Source organism: Drosophila bipectinata, chromosome 3L, assembly GCF_030179905.1.
Source record: "Drosophila bipectinata strain 14024-0381.07 chromosome 3L, DbipHiC1v2, whole genome shotgun sequence".
NCBI classification, from domain to species: Eukaryota; Metazoa; Arthropoda; class Insecta; order Diptera; family Drosophilidae; genus Drosophila; species Drosophila bipectinata.
Genome location: NC_091738.1, coordinates 20,337,881 through 20,354,675, shown reverse-complemented (window position 1 = coordinate 20,354,675; position 16,795 = coordinate 20,337,881). Strand labels below are relative to the sequence as shown.

The 16,795-nt window shown below is 39.5% G+C and overlaps 1 protein-coding gene and 1 long non-coding RNA gene across 2 annotated transcripts; both read left to right on the top strand.

The window, feature by feature from the left end:
- The first annotated feature begins 1,076 nt into the window (after positions 1-1,076).
- Positions 1,077-2,572, top strand: LOC108124216 (uncharacterized). The gene is made up of 3 exons (XR_011442857.1): positions 1,077-1,131; positions 1,200-1,626; positions 1,707-2,572. It is a non-coding gene; the product is annotated as an uncharacterized lncRNA (long non-coding RNA).
- An 11,193-nt stretch (positions 2,573-13,765) lies between these two features.
- On the top strand, positions 13,766-16,207 carry croc (forkhead box protein crocodile). The gene has a single exon (XM_017239795.3). It carries the CDS (start codon positions 14,092-14,094, stop codon positions 15,613-15,615), a length of 1,524 nt encoding a protein of 507 aa, XP_017095284.1. The 5' UTR covers positions 13,766-14,091; the 3' UTR covers positions 15,616-16,207.
- Positions 16,208-16,795: the final 588 nt, after the last annotated feature.

Here is a 16,795-nt window from a genome sequence, read left to right as displayed (position 1 = left end):
CATATATAGTCTTGATCTTGATCACCTTCTGAAAAGACCGTCTGTCTGTTTCTTCCGGACTAGCCGGAATTGGAGCACTATATCCTATAGCTACGTTATGACTGAACTATCAAAAATTACCCAACTTTGGTATATATAAGATAGAAGCTTTGGCCTTTTTTAAAAATTTTTAAGTCTAAGAAATTGGGTTTTTACTCAAATTCTCATACAGATCCGCCAACTACATCCGTTATTTTTTATTTATATAAACAATCTTAAAACATTCCGATCTTAACTTCATGGGTATATAATACACGCTGAACTGCGTTCTTACAAACATTTTCCCATTTTTCTCTTAAACCTTGAATTGTCGAGGGTTCGACGCCGATTAGTTCGAATTGCCGCGTGGTTTTGTTTAATAGCTGATTTGTTGCTTCGAATTACCGAGAGTATAAAAATGTATTGAAAAAGTTCGAAATATCAAGAGAAATATCAATGTATGGGGGCGCCACTGTATGTATTTGAACTAAAGCTTGAAAAAAAAGCTTTGCAAAGTGAGACTGTTAAATGCTAATTGCTACCAAATTATAAAATGATTATTTTAAACATATTTTGAAAATGTTCCTCAATAAAATTAGTTTCAAATAAATATATAAAACCAATAATACGTCTTGTAGACCGAAGAAATAGTGAGACACCGGATATTGCAATTATGATAAGATTTTGCGATTAAATTGTCGATTAGATAATTCTTGATTAGATAAGTCTTAATAATTGTTTAAACTGATAACCAGAAGTTCTATCAGTTAAACAGTCTTAAGCAGCAAAATAGGAAATAATAAACCGCTTACATAAAAAGTAATTATAACTAACAATATTTTGTATACTTACATACATAAATGCAGTAAGTTTTAAGTTTTAACTATTCACGGTTTCCAAAGACTTCATACAGCAAAAGAGCTAAATAAATTCTTATGTAGCTTAAAGGTTTAACATTTTTTTTTTTATTAATGAATCCTTACTACTATTTTTCTAGCCTTAATTGTAACACCTAGAAATTTAATTTTTTCCATTAAAAATGATTCAGTTTGGTTTTGAACGTCTGCGACTTCGGAGTATATACCAGAGATAAAAAATGAATTTGGATTCCTGGTAAATATTTGTATATCCCAATTTTTAATAATATATGCATATTATGGATAACCTATTACATATTTCAGGAAAAATCGGGGAGCTGAAATGCTTAAGACTGGTCTCTTTTGCGATATTTTTATTCTTGTTGAGGACGTAAAATTTCCTTGTCACCGATTTATGCTGGCCCGTGCTTCAGAATTTTTTGAAAAAATGTTTCAAAGAGATGGTATAGACACGGGAGTAGTGCGTTTGGAGGACACGACCTCTACAGTGTTTCAAATTATTCGGAATTTTATTTACACAGAGAAGACGGAGCTCTTGACCGGCCTTGATTATAAAACATTAGTAAAAGTTCTGCAGAACGCGAATATGTGGCTAATAAGTGAAGTTGAAGAAATTTGCATAGACCTTCTTAGAAAAGAAGCACAAAAAATGAAACCGGAAATCTTGGTAGAAATGTATGCTATATTTTACCTACTAAATAACAAGAGTTTTTTGAATGAGATTATTAAGGTAAATCATCTTAGCCTCGTAATAGAAACTTAGCTCAGCACTTTTGTCTTGAAATGTATTGTTTTTAAATTTATTTTTAGCTCCTTGAAAAGCAATCGGTTTCTGACGCAACTTCATTAAAGGTCTTCGAACTAGACTATAATTGCTTCAACGAATTCGTTCGGAGCACTTCGCACATTTTCTCCGAAAGTAAACGCTTTGCAATGGTTGAATGTTGGATTTTAAAAAACGGGGATTTTCAATATAGTTCCATGAAAGATTATCAGTCCATGTTAAGTACCATTGATTTAATGAAAATGACAATTCAAGAGTTTCGGGACGGACCAGGAAAATCAAATCTCTTGGCTGATAAAGAAAAGTACGAAATAATTTCTGAAATCGCAATTAGAAGCACCAATAAATTTTACGATGCATCGAGCCGGGGGTTAATAGTGAAAAAAGCGGATTTCTTTTTAAACGAGAATTTGGGACCAATTATGCCTTGGTCGTGCATAATTGTTGCAACAGACTGTACACGTGTATTATATCGACGTGAACAAGTAAGCCCACGGATAGCGTCAATGGTAGGTACTGTAAACGATACGGATTTATTAAAGTTATGTAAGAAAATATTAACACCGAATATGAGTTGTATCCCATATTCCCATGGAAAATTTTTCATAGAAAAATCACTACATACTATTATTATTTTTGAACTTAGCAATTCTAATATTATTGAAAAAATCAATAATGTAATATTCCCAAATATTCAGAACAATTCTTATAACCACGAAAGCAAAATTCGTATTCAAAAGTTCTCAAATTATTTGAAGGACCTTAATTTTTAGAAGATAGAATTATAAGATAAACTGAATTGAAAAAAGGATATAGTCAATCTAAACTTACAGGATTTCTTTTGTTTTAAGACATTCCTGATTCAGGTGTGGGTCGCGTTCAATGTCATGGTCGCAAGCGGTTCTCACTCTGGAAATTAAATGTTTGAAGTCATAATAATCTGGAGATATTAAGCTTTAGATTTAATTCTTTGAGTATAATAAAATTGCATACATTCATAGTATTAATTGATAACTTGTAATTAAAATTAAAAATGCATAAAATTAAAAAAAAAAAAAAATGTATTTTATTAAATGTATTTAAAAGCACTAAAAAAATGGATTTTATTGTATACTTCCAAACATTTTCAGTGTGACTCACAATGAATAATCATTTTGCTTTTGCAAGCCTCTAAATCCGCACTAAAACATTGAAAATATAATAGGATTCAAGTCTTGGTAAATATTTGTCATGTAGTATTTTTCTTAATTTCAAGATTATAACGGGTAACCTGGGTTCTGATATTCTCTTCGAGGACTTCAAATCGCCACCGATTTATGCTAGCCCGTGCGTCAGAGTTTTTTAAACAAATGTTTCAACAAGAAGGACTACACTCGGGAGAAGAGTGATTGGACAACACTATATACAAAAATGGAGGAGCTACCTAAGGTAAGTTCTATTAGAAATATTGTAATAAAATAAAGCTCTATCTGTTATCTGTTAACTTATATTTTTTTCAGTACTTTCAAATGGAATCGGTTTCTGTCCCAACTTCATGTTTTGGTACTAGGCGCAACGTGTGGTAAAAATTATCAATACGAAGCCAAAATTAGGGGCCAAAATTAGAAAGGATCAAATTATGTAAACTTGGTTATTTAGCAATTTTGTCAACTTTGAGTTGAATCGCTCCGCACGAAAACATCTTCGTGAAGTAATTTCAACAAATTTCGACTTTGTCGATGAGCCGTACAAGTATATATCGAACTATATACATATGTACGAATTTGTGCATATTAAAGGTGAAAACCCGTCATTTGTGCTGACTTATGCTGTGTTTTAAATTTTTACAAGTGTCCTTCAGGCATTATTTTTTCCTCTTTTCTGAGCCAACGATCAGAGTTCGTTCAAAGGCGACAGGGCCACTTATGTTTTCAGGCAAAAGCTGAAATCAAGTTCCAATCACGCCAGATTCTGTATGTTGCTACTCTTTATACCCTTGCTGAGGGTATTATAATTTTTCTCAAAAGTGTGCAACGCACTGAAAGAGTTATCTTGGACCCTATATATATATTCTTCATCAGGATCACCTGCTGAGTTAATATGAGCATGTCTGTCTGTCTGTTTCTACGCAAACCAGACTCTCAGTTTGAGTTTGAGTTGATATAGCCATTTCTGTCTGTCCTTTTGGCCGTCTATCTGGATCTCACTATCTCATAAGAAATAGAACAAGCCGATTTGTAACTTGAACTCATATGTTATCGCAGATCAAGTTTGTCTAAAAATCTCATTGTAGCGCCAGTTAGCTTATGTTTTTTTAAAATGTTTTGATGGCAACTGCTAATCTACATCCACAAATCAAAATGCAGCGAAATCGAATAATTTTTAGATGAATTATAGACTTTTTAGTCTGCTACCCTACTGAACCGGTAGTATGGCCGTAGGTGGTAGTAGGGGGGCTGAATTTGTTTTTTTTTTTCAACCGTAAAAGTGATATGAAACAAAAATTTGTTTCTGACAATCCATACCGTTGAAGTTTTAACTTTAAAGCCGTGATCGTTAGGGCCCTATTCCTGGGGCATAGGAAATTTCTTTGCTCGAGCTCCGAACACACACTGTATATTCTTTATTAATACTAAGGCATTAAAATCATATCAATGTATTAAGTTCCGACCACTCGGATTTGTATATATGTATATATATATCGATATGTATATCGCTCATCATTTGGCCGATCCCGAGCGGCCTTAATCCTGAAATAAATTTATAAATCTATTTCTTATAACACAGGAAATATATACGAAAGAGGAAAATTTAATTTTACTTTTAGTATAGTGGTATTATATACTTTTAATTTGAAAAAGTTTTCAAATTTTGGCACGCAGATGGCGCCTCAAAAGTTCGTTCCCAGGAAGATGTTTCAACTTTTTTAGACAGATGGCGCTAAAAATTTAGTAATAATTGAGAAAAAAAATTTCTTAAGGTGGCTACTCTCCGACGGATGGCGCTTTAGTCTGGTAATTTTCTCATTAGCAACTATCGATAAGGCGGGAATTTCAAAAAAATAATCTATTATTGGTAATGATAAATGTAATATAATTTTACTTCATATATTGTAAATACAGCGATGGAAAAAATAAAAGAAGCGAATATTTCTATTTCACTTAAAGTCTTTTTTTTAAGTTTAACCATGTGTTAGTTACATGGATAACGATACTTGGTCACGATCTTCTTTTTGAACGCTTTTCGTACGCAATTTAGGTTTTTCCATGGAAATTGGTCAGAAGACTCGTGTTTGGGTTGGGAAAAATAATAGAAACGCGATCGTATTTTGTCAAAATCTGTGGTTATTATTCGTTTAAATTAAAATAAGATGTATTGTTTTGAATATTTTTATTACAAGGAGTGTTTTTATAGCAATTTTGTGTACAAATTATCATTTAATTTTGTTAAAAGCTTCAAAATGGGTACTGGAGCACATTGCACCGAAGTAGAGAGGAATCTAACCCTCACATTAAAAGCAGAAGTCCAATCCTTGGGACAAATTGTCAAACTATTGGAATGCTATACAGATAAACAGGAAAAACGTGGCAGAAAGGGAGAAACTCCCACAAAATTTGACACCACCCTTATAAGGAAGTACATATACATACATACATATACAAACAATTAAGAAATAACTTTTTTTATTAACTCCTTAAACGATAAAAACAATGTCATTAAAGTCTCATACATTCTACAAATCACAAATATTTGAGACGAAACCACGATCCATATCCAAATCCATAGAAAACGTAATCAGCTTAAAGGATGACCCATCAAGCCTCAAATTTGTGGCACAAGCCCAGACTCATTGTCCGCAAGATCAACAATCCAATTATTCTGTTAATTGTCTCACCTTTATGAACAAATTAAAATCCTGCCCAGAGTCAAATGCAGGAAAGTCTTTTGGCTGCCAACCGACATGCCAACCGAAACTGGCCATTGTCCTGCGAGGCCGAAAAGGCAGCAGCAATCTCATCAAGAAGTCGTCGCCGCCTGATCATTATCTCGCAGGACGAGGCTCTGGACAATCCGGATATACTCGGCGAGGATACGGGGACGGGACAAAGCTGGCAAAAGGGACTCTGGTCTCGGCCGAAAAGCCAAAGACAAACACAAGGCGCAAATCGAAATCTCTGGCTGGAAAGGAAGTTTTGAGTGAAAAATTTTACAGTCAAAGGATAATCGGGATTAAATCTTCTTGAAAAGTTAATGTTTACACACGCACCTACCGTTGGCGATGAGCGAAAAAAAGATGCAAAAATTATGAAAATATTGTCACAAGTGCACAGCAGCAACTGGCAACTGGTAACTGGTAACCGCAAGGATCGCAAGGACGAGGCAGGTCCGAGGCAATGCGATGCGCTGCCGAACAGGACAATTGCAGGCGGCAATCAAAACAACCAATTGTCCGTTTCGTTCCGCCTCGAATCGAACTGTAAGCGAAACGAAAACCGAAAAAAGGACGAAGGACACTGGACGCTGGACAGAGGACAGAGGCTCTGAGGCCGAACCGTCGTAAGAGGATTTGCGCGTCAAGTAAACACACGAACTGTTCTACAGAAGCCTGAATCTGAATCCTGGCGATAGAGACGCAGGACACAGTCATATCCAGGCCCACAGTCACTGTCACTGCCTGCAGGACGAAACGAAAAACGAATGAAAAACCAAATCGAAGATGCACAGCCTGCATAAATAAATAAATAAATAAAATGATTTGAACAATTTTATTTTCGCATTGCAAAAACGAAATGCAGACACACATTTTTCTTTGAGTTAAAATAAACAATTTTTTAAAAACCGTTTGTTGCACTTTTATTTACTTTAAATTTATGCGAAAATTAAAAACGTTTTTCGCAAGGATTTCCAGCTGCCGAATGTTTTCATAGACGAGCCATACCGACATCCGAAATTGTTCGGACACCGAAGCGGAGCGAACAAAAATATAGATTTCCCCATAAACATTAGTCGCTGCCATTCAAAGGAGTTTTCCATTTTCCGTTTGCGGAAAATCTCTCCCACATCCCCAGTACTTTCAAATTTTATCATCAAAAAAAAAAGAAGAAAACTCTTTTTTCCCCACCAGAGGGCTATCCCTTGAACGTCTCGAGTATGTCGCGCGTATTTCCCATACAAATAAACAAAAGTCTTGTTGCAATAACATGGCATGGAATATTTATTAAATAAACATTAGACCAGCAGCCGGAGCAACAGATACGAGCCAAGTTACTATACAACTCGCTATCTGAATGGAGGAGGCGGCCTGGAAGGTGTTTTATGAATGAATTTAACCGCTGCCCGGGCCCGGGCCGGGGCCGGGGGATGGAAATGCCAGGCTAAGTGTTTTCCCAGCTCGTTATGTTATTTTCGCGGCGAATCAGGTACTGAAATGTAGGCTGCGATTTCTGGCCCTTCTCGGAGCTCGTGGGTGTTTCAAGACGGTATGATGACTTTATTCCGATTGAATTTGGTTGGAATGATTTCCATATCTGTTTCAATTTAAGGAAGGTTTTTGGATGTTTTAAGATGAAAATCAGAGTAAAGCCATTCACGTGTCATTAAAAATTAAACTAACATCCTGAAAAACTCACTTATTGATAAGTTGCAAGCTTATTTTAGAAGAATTTTCAATTCAAGAGCTTATAAAAGTATCAAATAAAATACTTCGAGAAAACATAAATAATTTTTTTAAACTATTTAACTACTCTACTTCTCTACTCTACTCTAACTACTTAAAAATAGTAACATTCCCTCTATGGAAAATTATCATATAAAAGTTTATAATGGTATAATAAAATTAGCCCCATAAACATACATAACATACATTATTTAAACATACATAATCAGTTTAAATATAAAAAAAAAAGGTTTTTTAAATATTTTTGAAAAAGTTTGAATTTTTTATAATTATTTTTGAAAGAGAGTTGGAAAACATGAAGTTTTAAGCTTAATTTACCACAAACTTAAGTTTAAACTTTAGTTTATTAAGTTATGTCATGTTTTGTTAAGTTTAAAAATATAATTAAAATATTATGTAATTTAATATCTTATTACGAATTATTACCAATTACCACACAATGCAACAAGGATCATTCGCAAGACAATAAATACTGAAAATTCGTTTGAAATATATTGATTTTAATATAAAAATAGACCTCATTTACAAAGATAATACTCAAATTTTAAATATATCTTCAAATGGTATAAATGACTTCTTTGAGAATGATATAATCAACTAACTTGCCAAAACTAGCACTTAAAATGGACCACCCATCCCAGCTTGAAGTCCTCCTTCATTAACTATCCCTAGGGGTCACTTCCTGGAAAACTCCATGGTGGCTCATCATTTAGCAAACGGTCCACACCTTGGGCACGCTCCCAACTCATCTCGATCCATCCCATCCCATCCAGGCTTTAGGGAAGCAGTGGTAGCCAGAAACACCCACTTCCCAGCGGGTCGGAGGTCACCGTGTCGAGTCTAGTCCCTGCCATAAAAACTGTAAACCGCAAATAAGCCACAGAAACCGCAGGACACGCGTGGAATCATCATCATCATAATCATCATTACGGGAACTGATGGGGGAAAACCGGACACATTGAGAAGCGGGCCAGGTAGCCGCTGGACGGCGGACGAGCTAAATCTGAGGCATCTGAAATGCGGGGGGAAAACCCGGCAGAACCTCGAGATTTCATTAAGAATTCCCGCGGCACGCATTAAAGTCTAAACATGCCTAAAAAGTTTTCCGTTCCGGCTTTCCGATGATCGATCCGGCTAAGCATCGATGATTAGCATCCGGGGGCCGATGGTCGCTGGCCACTGGACGCGGTTGGCTAGGAATCCAGGTAGGAATCCGGACTTAGCGCCGTCTCCAGAATTTCCGCTGCTTATGACCGGAAGATTTTCACCATGATTACGATTATGATTAAGCTAATGGCGGATATTTCCCAACCCCTTGCCCTAAACCGCAAATGCTCATGGATGTGCAAGAGTATGTGTATGGGTGTATCTGTGTGTGTGTCTGCAACTAATCTGCTAAATTGTCTGGCCCAAAAAGAGAAGCAGAAAAAGTATAGAATATACATGCATAATAAGCTCCGAACCGTATACAAATCATAAATTTTAATGAGTGGCCCAATAGAGTCCCTACCCTACAGCCCCCATATATAGCCCACCCCTCCTCCTCCCCCCACCACTAATGTGGCCAGGAAACCACCCCGAAAGCTTAACCCAAACCAGAAAGTATCTACGAAACTATGGAACTGCAGCGAGCGAGAGGGGGCTAGTAAGTACGCCATCGCTGCATCTCGCTCGGCTCTGGGCCTGGCCACGCCCCCCTCTCATAGCTGCGCAGTCGTTCTGTAGGTGTGTGTGAGTGGCCCGCTTCATATTGGCAGAGAACGATGCATATTCATGAGAGAGCCGTCGCGGATGTGAGTGTGTGCGAGTATCTGAAAGATTGCCAGGCCGTATCTGTGTGCAAGACTCGTCGGTGCGCTTGTGTGTGTGTGTGCTCGTGCGCATATTTCGAAGATTTAAAACCGCTTTATCAGCATTTTTACGATTCCAGCAGCAGCAACGGCAGAGGCAGCATATTTTCTTGCGCATTTCCTTTCCTTTTTCGCCTTTTCGACGCAAGGAAAAAAACTGTATTTTTGTTGCCGCTTAAATCCTTGGTTCAAGTGTCTGATTAGGTGCACTCCCCTGCACTTTAAAATCAATATTATTCTTAGATTATTCTCCTCCCGAAAACGGAGACAACGAAAAATCTGCCCAACAAAAAGGGAATTGCTAAAATTTAATAAAGGGCAATGAGTTGCCACATGTTCAGGATCAGCCTGGATGCGGCATGTGGTCTCTGCTCTGGGCTCTGGGTTCCTTTTTAATGTTTTAAATTCCAGACCCCACTTTTCGGTTTAAAGCCCTGTCAACGTTCCGCCGACTGCCTTTAATTGAGCGTGGCGAATGGGCGAGACAGCCCCCGAGTTCCCCACATCCCACTTTCAAACTTGATTGCGGCATGTCATTTGAATATTTTCGCCAAATTGACATGTTTTTTGGGTGAAGGAAGCATGTCCAAAATTGGCATCTATCAAGGTCTCGAGTTCATAGAACTCTACATTATTTTGGGGCAATTTAAAGAATTACATATGTATGTTTTTAATTGCAGGAGTAGGTTTAGGAATACGTTAAAGACCCTATTAAATTTTTGATATTATGGAAGAAAAAATGGTGCATTTATAGTAAAACGTTTTAAGTTGAAATCTACTAAATATTTTAATTTGTTCCACTTTTTTTTTAAGTTTTAGGCTTCCATTCCTTAAACTAATTCCTTAAATTTCTTAAACCTTCTCAAACCGTGGTTTCAACCAAAACATAACTCTTGTTTATAGTCTCTGGTTTTAGCTAAAGAATGTTACAAAATAGTAGTTTAAGGATGTAGTCTCATGTTCCGGCCTACTTTTTAGAGGTTATTTCAAAAATTTTTTTTTTTAATAAAAAATAATGCGATCGTTCCAATTTTATTTTATTATAGGCATCAGGCATCAATTTATAGGCATCATAAACTAATATTTTGTTTAATTTATTCTTGTGTAGTTTAATACACTTTATAGCATGCCAAAGTATGCATATAAAAAAAAAGGTAGGTCCCTGGCGCAGGTGATTTCGACTGCTAGAGTCATCCGAAACAAAAAATTAGAATAGATTATTGTTTTGTAAGCTTATGGCTCTGTCCCGTACTAGAATGAAATATTTTCATAAATAAACAACAAAATGGCAAACTCACAAAAAAAAAAATTTTAAAAAATTTAAAAAATTTATCTTAAATTAATAATAAAAAAAAAAATAATCATTAAAAATAAATGATTCTAGTACGGGACAGAGGTGTTACTTTTAAGAACAACATATCCAAATTTCAGCTAGATCGGTACCATAGAATTTTGTGAATCACCTGCGCCGCACACAAAAATGTCGTTCCGAGAAAAACGCGTTTAAAGTTTAGACGCTACCGAGAAACTCATACTTTTCGGTGTAGGCGCGCTCTCGATTATGGGCTGTATCTCTGTCATTATTTAATATTTTTATTTGAAACTTTAACAGTACATTCTTAATAAACATTACTATCGAAATGTGTTGAAAAAAAAAATCGATTTTTTCAACCTCACACATGAGACTACATCCTTAACTTACAAAAATAAGCCAAAATTTCTAAAGTAATATTCCTTTAATTGGCCATAAGGTAAAATACAATTTTATTAAAATCTAAACTGTAATACTCTATTAAAGGTTTTCTCAAATATGTAATTATATTCAATATCAATTAAAGATTCTGAATGTTGCTTAACAAAATTTAATTTTCCTTAACGGATTTAAAATTGTATATACATTGTATATTGAATAATAAAAAATCCTTTAAAAAAGGCATCAGATACAAAGATTTTCACCTTTTCCTAACCGAAATTTTTAGAGAAAATGTTAAGATGCAGTTTTGGGAAACTAAAACAATATTTTGATAGGTCAACTGCAGTGGACTGGCTGCAGATACAGATACAGATACGAGTTGAAATGGATGGTATCCGTTGGATGCGACATCTGTGTGTGGGATGGGGGGGGCAAGGAAATCGAGAATCGGTGACGGGACAGACAGGCAATGGCAACTCCGTAAAAATAACATGAACTGTGCAAAAATGCACAGAGATCTGTATACCCCAGACAGTAACTCACAAAAAATCGTTCACACCCACACTCGTACACTCATACACTCATACAGTCGAACAATCGCAATCACGGCGCCGATGTCGAAGACAAAAATTTGTTAAATCAGCAGCTACGATGGCGACATCCTGAAATTCACAAAAAAAAAGAAGAGATGGAGGGCGGGGGAGACGAAATGAAATGCGCAAAATGGAGCTCTTGGAGCCGGAGCCAGCTCATTCGAATTTCAAATGCAGGACACGCTTCACATCCTTGGAAGGACGTGGGATAACTGGACACACGCATGGCGATGATTCATTTCGCATTTCGTTCAGACAGATCGCATACGAAAAATTATGTTAAAACAATAAAAATATTTGTCAAAATAATGCGATTGCGTTAATAGAGCCAAATATTATTCTTGTATCAATTACCCAGACGGCGTGGGCAGCCGAAGGGAGGCGGCTTGTTTGTGGGATGAAAGTGGGAGTTCATTTGCAAAATGGTTTTTCCAGGCCACTCTAATGGAAATTGGCTATAAAAATTGCATGCATATTTAAAAATTATTCAATTTTAAAAATGAATTTGTTTGCTTTTGGAGTATCTAATAACCAGACAAACACGCCGAGTATCTCATTCTGGACGAGTATCTCACGCACTCACTCGCACGCACACCCTTGCCCTTGCCCAAATAAACATATGAAATTTACTTTAAAGCTGACAAAATCAATAAAAAATATTGTTTCAATAAGCAAGAAAAAAAAAGAGAGGCGAAATGAAGTTGGCAAAAAACGAGGCAATCAAAAACAAGGCAAAGGATAAGGGAACGATGTTTGAAAAGGATTTTTTAAACATATATTTTTAATACAAATATGTAGGTTAATAAATCAAAGAGTAATGTCTAAAAGAGGAAGAGATTTAATGCAGAAAGAATTTAAGTTATATTAAGGAAATTAATGGCTATTTATTTATTTACTTATTTCCGCCAACGGATAAATCCTTACATGGCTACAGAATAACAACTAACCAACTAATACGTAATAATAAAATACTATTACAAACTTAATAGGTGCCAGATTTACAAGCATTTGAAGACAACCTTATCAGAATTCGGAGGCTAGGTGGCAAAGAGTTAAAATATGAAAAAGCCCGCTCAATCGGCTCATTTAAAAGATAATTGGCCCTGTGGCACTTGATCCGAAAGGGGGCAAAGGTACGAGGATCCCTTTGAGGAAGCCTTTTAATGAGCCCCAGTAAAAAAGGGCAATCAATTTTATCAGCGAAATTATAAGGTTAAGGTTAAGTGTAACATTTTAATAAGGATGCTTCAACTAATGTGATCTTAACTTTTAAAAGGCTGAAAGAAATTTAATTATTTTACTTTAAGTAAGAGCTATAATCAACTCTTTTAAGACAATTATAAGTAATAATAATTTAAGCATCCTTAATTTTTTGATTATAAAGAACTTTGTACCTCTATCTTAATAGGGGAAATCTTAAAAAGTCCCCTTTTTAACCAAACTCAACTATCTCTTCTTAGAACCCTCCAATTTATAAATTAATGAAAAACTTTTTCTACTTTTCCTTGCAGACGTCGAACTTTAAGCTGAAATGGAAAAAAGTTTGCTCACTAATTTATGCCAACACAACAGTAAGATGGATGAAAGTTTGCAGCCTGCCGGAGAAGCCATCAGAGCCCCAAACCACCAAGCCAGAGAGCCACCCAACCGCACAACCACCCACTTGTACTGTTAGCTTTCCCAGGTGCCCCAACTATGTGTGTGCCGTGCGCCGTCTCTGTCCCGCCTGCGCCATGTGCGGCGGGTTGGAGCGAGAGAGCCGGCTGCCTAGGCCGTATTTTAAGCATTAGTTTGAACAACAAAAACACACAGGTTGAAAGAGGGTGACAGGGGGAGGGGGACGGCTAATGGGAGGAGGAGGTCCTAGGACGAACGAAAGGACAACGGGGCAACTATTTGCACAGTGCAGAGTTTCCCAGCAGAGGGCGGGAGAGCAAGAGAAAAAATCATGAATGGCGTCCGGTGCTGAGGGTTTCTCGGCTCTCTCTCCCTCCCCGAGATACTTTGCACGCCTGAGTGTGTGTGCGTGTATCTGTATCTGTGAGGTGGTGTATCTATGGCTGAGTGTGCGGGGCTCTTCACTTACTGACTGCGAGTGCCAGCCATCGTTGGTTGGCCACCGCAGCTGCACGTTCAGATACACGCACACACACACGCGCCAGATACAGATACATTTTGGTGCGGGTGTTGGCGCTGCCAGCGTCGCTGCCTCGGCGGACGCTGCTGCCGCCTCGGCCGCCGTGTGCGTCGCTTCGATCCGAGCTGTGTGTTATTTCAGTTACACAGATTCAGTATCCGACGTGTTACTATACCGAACGGTTCTGCGATCTCCGCTCGCTCTGCGGTGTGATTTTTGCTTCGAAAAATAAAAAAAACCAAAAAGAAAGCTACAAAAACACAGATACGTACATATATCGGTGCAGCGACACAAGTGCAGATACATATGTACAGATATAGTTGTACTTGAGCAAATATTATCAGAGGAAATAATAAGAAGCGAGGTGTTGTGATTGAACCAAAGCAAATATAAAATCAAGACCCGAACCAAGTAAGAAAGAAGCCACCCGGCGGCATCAGTGGAATTTCGAAGCGTTCCAGAAATCCGCCGGATTCGCCGCCATGCACACGCTCTTCAGCGACCAGAACTCCTTCACCCGCCACTACGCCCAGACGGCCGCCGGCTACGGATCGGCCTCGGCAGTGGCGGCGGCCAGCTCCGCTTCCGCAGCAGCGGCGGCACATTACGCATACGACCAGTACTCCCGCTACCCGTACTCGGCCAGCGCCTACGGCCTGGGCGCCCCCCACCAGAACAAGGAGATCGTCAAGCCGCCGTACTCCTACATCGCCCTCATCGCCATGGCGATCCAGAATGCGGCGGACAAGAAGGTGACGCTCAACGGGATCTACCAGTACATCATGGAGCGGTTCCCCTACTACCGGGACAACAAGCAGGGCTGGCAGAACTCCATCCGGCACAACCTCAGCCTGAACGAGTGCTTCGTGAAGGTGGCCCGCGACGACAAGAAGCCCGGCAAGGGCTCCTACTGGACCCTGGACCCCGACTCGTACAACATGTTTGACAACGGCTCGTTCCTGCGGCGGCGTCGTCGCTTCAAGAAGAAGGACGTGATGCGGGAGAAGGAGGAGGCCATCAAGCGGCAGGCCATGATGAACGAGAAGCTGGCCGAGATGAAGCCCCTCAAGCTGATGACCAACGGGATTCTGGAGGCCAAGCACATGGCCGCCCATGCGGCGCACTTCAAGAAGGAGCCTCTGATGGACCTGGGCTGTCTGAGCGGCAAGGACGTCTCACACGCCGCCATGCTCAACTCCTGCCACGACAGCCTGGCCCAGATGAACCACCTGGCCGGCGGGGGAGTGGAGCACGCCGGCTTCACGGTCGACTCGCTGATGAACGTTTACAACCCGCGTATCCATCACAGCGCCTATCCCTACCACTTGAACGACGACAACCTGGCCAGCGTGGCCAGCAGTCAGATGCATCACGCCCACCATGCGGCCGCCGCCCACCATGCCCAGCAGCTGCAGCGCCATGTGGCGCACGTTGCTCACCCCCTGACACCCGGCAGCCACGGAGGTGGTGGTGGCGGAGCCGGACCGGGTGGCGTCCAGTCATCGGGTCACTCGCCCACCACGATCTCAACGCCCCACGGACCGGCCCACGGCGGATGGTACACCCCGGAGACCCCTCCCTCAGAGCCCATACCCAACAACGGGCAGCAGGGCACGCCCACTCATCCGGGCAACAACAACAACGGAACTATTTTGAACAACAACGTGGGCGGCGGGAGCGGAGGACCTGGTAGCTCGGTGCTGACCAGCAGTCCCACCTCGGCCCTGGGCTTCCGGGACATGATCTTCGAGCAGAACCAGTCCTGCCAACTTGACACGGGCAGCCCCACCGGCAGCCTCCAGAGCGCCAGCCCCCCTGCCTCCGCCAGCGTGGCAGCGGCCTCGGCGGCGGCAGCGGCGGCGGTGATCAGCAGCCACCACCACCACCACCATCACCATGCGGCGCTGAGCGGGAACCTGGGACAACTGGGCCAGCTGAGCAACCTGAGTCACTACCGGCCGCACGTGGGCCACTACCAGGAGTACGGCATCAAGTACGGGGTTTAAGTGGCACACCACCATGCACCATGCCAATAACAATCCCGCCAATCAAAGCTGGGCTCTCTTGTATATTCCTGTAAATATATGGCCAAGAACGAACCGCAGCACGGAAGAATCTTTAGAATACGCATCTTGCATCTCTTGTATCTCAAAGCGAGTTTGTTTTCGATTCTATCTCGTTTTACGATTGTTTTCCACGCTCCACCCCCCCTCCCAAATGGTATACGAAGCGAATGAGTTTAGTTTTTAAGGAACTCAGCCTAATTGTATTATTATTATTATTGTATTGTATTAACTGTATCTGGTAATTGTAGCCCGTAATTGTTATCAACTTTAGGCTTAGTCCCAATTGTCTGCTACGCAATTTGTGATGAGAGATTTTGCTACACAGAATATAAACTTAAATTTAAAAATTAGCGCATTTTGTCAATAACTAAACCACTATTGAACACACGGATTTATCGCTTAGTACTCTAGCCTAGCCTACGTAAGCAATAATAAATTATACAAATAAATCATAACTCTAACTATAATTATCGAAACAAGAAAATGCAAAAACTAGCCTACAACCAATATGAACCGAGCAAAAAAGTGTATTGAAAAAATATGTTAAAATATCTCAAATTCTGTCTTTTATTTCCTTTTTTTTTTAATTTTTCAATTTCCAGTGCATTAGCCTGGCCCGAAGCAAACGTGCCATACCATATGGCCGTATTGTGGCTTTGGCAAAACATATTTTTTCCCCCGAAACTGGATAGCGCACACGCCGAATTCCTAGATAAATAATTATTCAAGCCGTTTCCATTTCGGGCTCTGATCGATTGAGTCATCCGAGCAATAGCCTCTGGGAGATGGCTTTCCTGGTAACAGTGTCATATCATGTGCAATTGGAAGTTCAGGTGGCAACAGATATATTGAATCTTAAGGCAAAACGATTTTTAATAGATGTAATGAGTGGAGTATCGTACACAATCTTAAGATAGAGCCAGAAGAAGAAGCTTTACTAAATGGGGTTTCTAAGAAAGGGGTTCTAGAAAGTCTCTAGTCTAAGCCCCAATATAAAACCTCTCTAACGGCTTAGTTTCAAGACATAAATAATAATAAAGTTTAATTTTTTTATGACTATTTAAAAAAAAAAACTTAGCTTTCACTGAGACTACCAACCAACAATGGTCGACAAATTATA